Source organism: Morone saxatilis, unplaced genomic scaffold (assembly GCF_004916995.1).
Source record: "Morone saxatilis isolate NCDOM2014 unplaced genomic scaffold, NCSU_SB_2.0 Contig15, whole genome shotgun sequence".
In the NCBI taxonomy this organism is placed as follows: Eukaryota; Metazoa; Chordata; class Actinopteri; family Moronidae; genus Morone; species Morone saxatilis.
In genome coordinates, this window is record NW_023339707.1 from 21,003,344 (window position 1) to 21,006,311 (window position 2,968).

Genomic DNA, 2,968 nt, shown 5'->3' on the forward strand with positions numbered 1-2,968 from the left:
GTTATTTTTCCTTCAAATGTTATTTATTATATGAAAATTTTATCCTTTTTCAAAATCTAGTGGTCTGGTTATGACCTTTGAACCCCAAAAAAACATTGACATTTGTGGGCAAATTTGAAGAATGATCACGTCAGTGAGAATACGGACGGAATTGTACAGGCATATACGGAAGTATGGACAACTCCGAAACATTAACACCGTCAGGCCACGGTTGATCACCGGCACAGAGATACTAGAGATGGTTCCGAATACCATTTTTTCCCTCCCAATTACCGATTCCGATTACTTGGGTGCTGTGGGGATCAGCCGTACCGAGTACCGAATCCGAATTACGGTACCGTTCCGATACAAGTATGGTTAATAAAAAAAATATCAATATACGCCTGCATGACTGTTGATATAATCATGTTATTTTGTGGTTAAGGCTGGCTCAGGTTAAAACCTTTGTAAAACATGAATAAATAACAGAAAATTCAAAGCCATTTATTTTTAAATAAAACAGTATAAAAAACAGTAGTGCAACAGCAACTTAAATCTAGGAATATATCTATTTAAATTAAAGTGCAGCCACAAGACAGGGGTTGGTCATCCAGGACAATAAATTCCAGGATTTTGTCTGTTATCTTTGTCTCTGGTGAATGTTTCCCGTCGCTGCAAGGCAGCTTCCAGAGTTTGCTGCTGCGGCTCCAGTACTCGCCGATACCGATGCCAGCATTTTCGGCAGTATTGGAGACATTTCCGATACTGGTATCGAAATCGGAACAACTCTAATACTAAACTTTAAGTGCGTGTTTGATTTAGATCGTTTAGTTTGGTGTAAAAGCTGTCAAATAACCACCTGACAGGGATTAAGTCCATCTGCTGATTCTGAACTGTTCACACTGTCTATAAACAAACAATCTTTATGAGCAAGGAATATGTTTATGTAAATCATCTGGTAAACATGGTAGCACAGGAGTGCAGTGAGTTCCGGATACATCAAATTAGGCAGTCAAATGAAGCTATAACAGCAGTGTGTTGTGTTTGTATCCTACTCCGTGTACTTTTCGAAGTCCATTAAAAAGCGTATGACATACAGTGCGGCTGTACAGGAAGCTTCTTTTCCGTCCTTTCCTGTGTTATAATTAATAACGTTTATTTGTAATCTAATAATACAAAAAATGCTCATAATCAGTTTTTTCTCCATGAGCTCTTTCTGATAACTGGGAACATAAATGTATAAACATAAAGCAAAGTCAGTGGGATTTCCCCACGTGGGTCCACGTAATGCTGTTTATGCAGGATGACACCCAAACGGTCATGCTTACAGCTCTTGGTCTGTTTGTAAAAAGTTAGTTTGCACAACGTGGACCAGAACTACAAAAGCACAGGACCTTAGAAACAAACAGGACAAAAGAAAGGTCGTTTGTATTGTAATATTAAAAGGCAGCAATATTTCAGGTGTGAAAAATACACTTTTTTTCCCAGTGAAATAACATTTTAGTCTGGTTATCAGGCTACCTTTTGCCGTTGCATCATGTTAAGCAGGTCTCCGAAGGGTGACTCCTCCGGGTTGTCAAAGGCCAGAAGGGCTAATGTTCTCTCCATCTCCGTCAGACACTCGCGGCTCTCCTCCCCCTGCTCGGCCAGCTGTGTCTGGGCAAACTCCAGCGCTGACTCAGTCTCCCTTAGCCTGATTAACTCAATCAAATGTTGCTGCTGCAAGAAGGGAGGGGGGGGAGAAGCACAAGCAGTGATTGTTTAAGTTCACACTTTAACTAGTATCACAATATCTTCAGAAGAACCAGGAGAGATGACAAGAACACGATCTGACCGCCTGGTTATTACCTACAGGGGATGGAGGGGCTTAAATGTTTATTCATATTTTAACAGTTCTCTTCATCATTCCCAAAGTTTGTAAAGTTCGCCCCATAAACTTCAGGCTCTTCTGTCTACGACTAACATGATGACCAACTATTCACCAGTTCACAGAGGAACAGACTACAATCAGAACTACTGATTCGGGTTACAAAGATCTGTGCACACGTACCTGCAGATGAAAATACAAGTATCGATTGGTGTCGAGCAGCTCCGGGTGTAAGCTGTTGATGAGTGCAATAGCTTCCTGTATCTGTCCCTTCAGGATCATCTCTCTAATCTTTATCCTCTCATCCAAAGAGTCCAGGTCCACACTCGGCTCGATCCCAGACTCCATCCGAAACTTCTCCGCAGCCTCTTTGAATCCCTCTTGAAACAGATGTGAAACAGGCAGAGACACAGATGTTAAGGAGAGTTATGAATTATCATTTTTTGGACTTTTTTTTGGGACAAAAGCTGTACATTTAAGCTCACAGTCACTGCTTCCAGGCTTACACGCCTCACCTGTCACCAGGTAATTCATAATGAGCCGATTCATGTCCGCCCTCTGTATATGAACATTGTTTAATTTGTCCATCCACTCTTCTTTCGTGATGTCTTCTGGCTTTTCAGCATAACTCATCATTGGGGATCCTGGAAAGCGGAAAATACAGTGAGCAAGACTGACACAGCTCGGCCACAGTTTGCACCTACAAGAGCAGCAACCTTACAACCGTGCAGAGACATCGATATTACAGGCTGGGCGTGAAAACAGACGACACAACGCTACTGACAAAAAAATACCAGACTAATAACAAAACAGCAGACGGCGCATTTGTACGTTTAAACTGCGTCTGGGCGCAAACAATGATTCAGAGGCTTTCAAAACAAACCCATTTCCTCCGGCTAGCTCGCAGCCTGTGTGCGTTTACACAACTCACCGTGCGAACACAAGCTCCGGAGATTATCCTTTCTGTCGGGCGGAGAGAAGACAATAACAGGGGTGGGTGGGGGGGAAGCAACGCTCAGTCCCGTCGGTGTTTTGTTACTTTTTATTTTTAAGGAGTGTTTTAAATCGTGAAACAGCGGCGGGGGGACAGGCGAGCTGTTTTTTTTTTTTATTTTTTTTATT

The 2,968-nt window shown here is 42.2% G+C and overlaps 1 protein-coding gene across 2 annotated transcripts in view; it reads right to left on the minus strand.

Moving 5' to 3' along the window:
• The window catches only part of LOC118324796 (glucose-induced degradation protein 8-B homolog), a 4,462-nt gene extending 1,503 nt beyond the window's left edge, over positions 1-2,959 (minus strand). For both annotated transcript variants that reach the window (XR_004796572.1, XM_035657264.1), the window contains exons 1-4: positions 2,778-2,959; positions 2,362-2,490; positions 2,030-2,226; positions 1,501-1,698 (exon numbers count right to left, since the gene is read on the minus strand). Coding sequence is in view for 1 of the 2 variants with exons in the window: in XM_035657264.1 (XP_035513157.1) it covers positions 1,501-1,698; positions 2,030-2,226; positions 2,362-2,482 (516 nt within the window). In the remaining variant the exon portion in view is untranslated. The remainder of the gene's footprint in view (positions 1-1,500; positions 1,699-2,029; positions 2,227-2,361; positions 2,491-2,777) is intronic.
• Between the last annotated feature and the right edge of the window lie 9 nt (positions 2,960-2,968).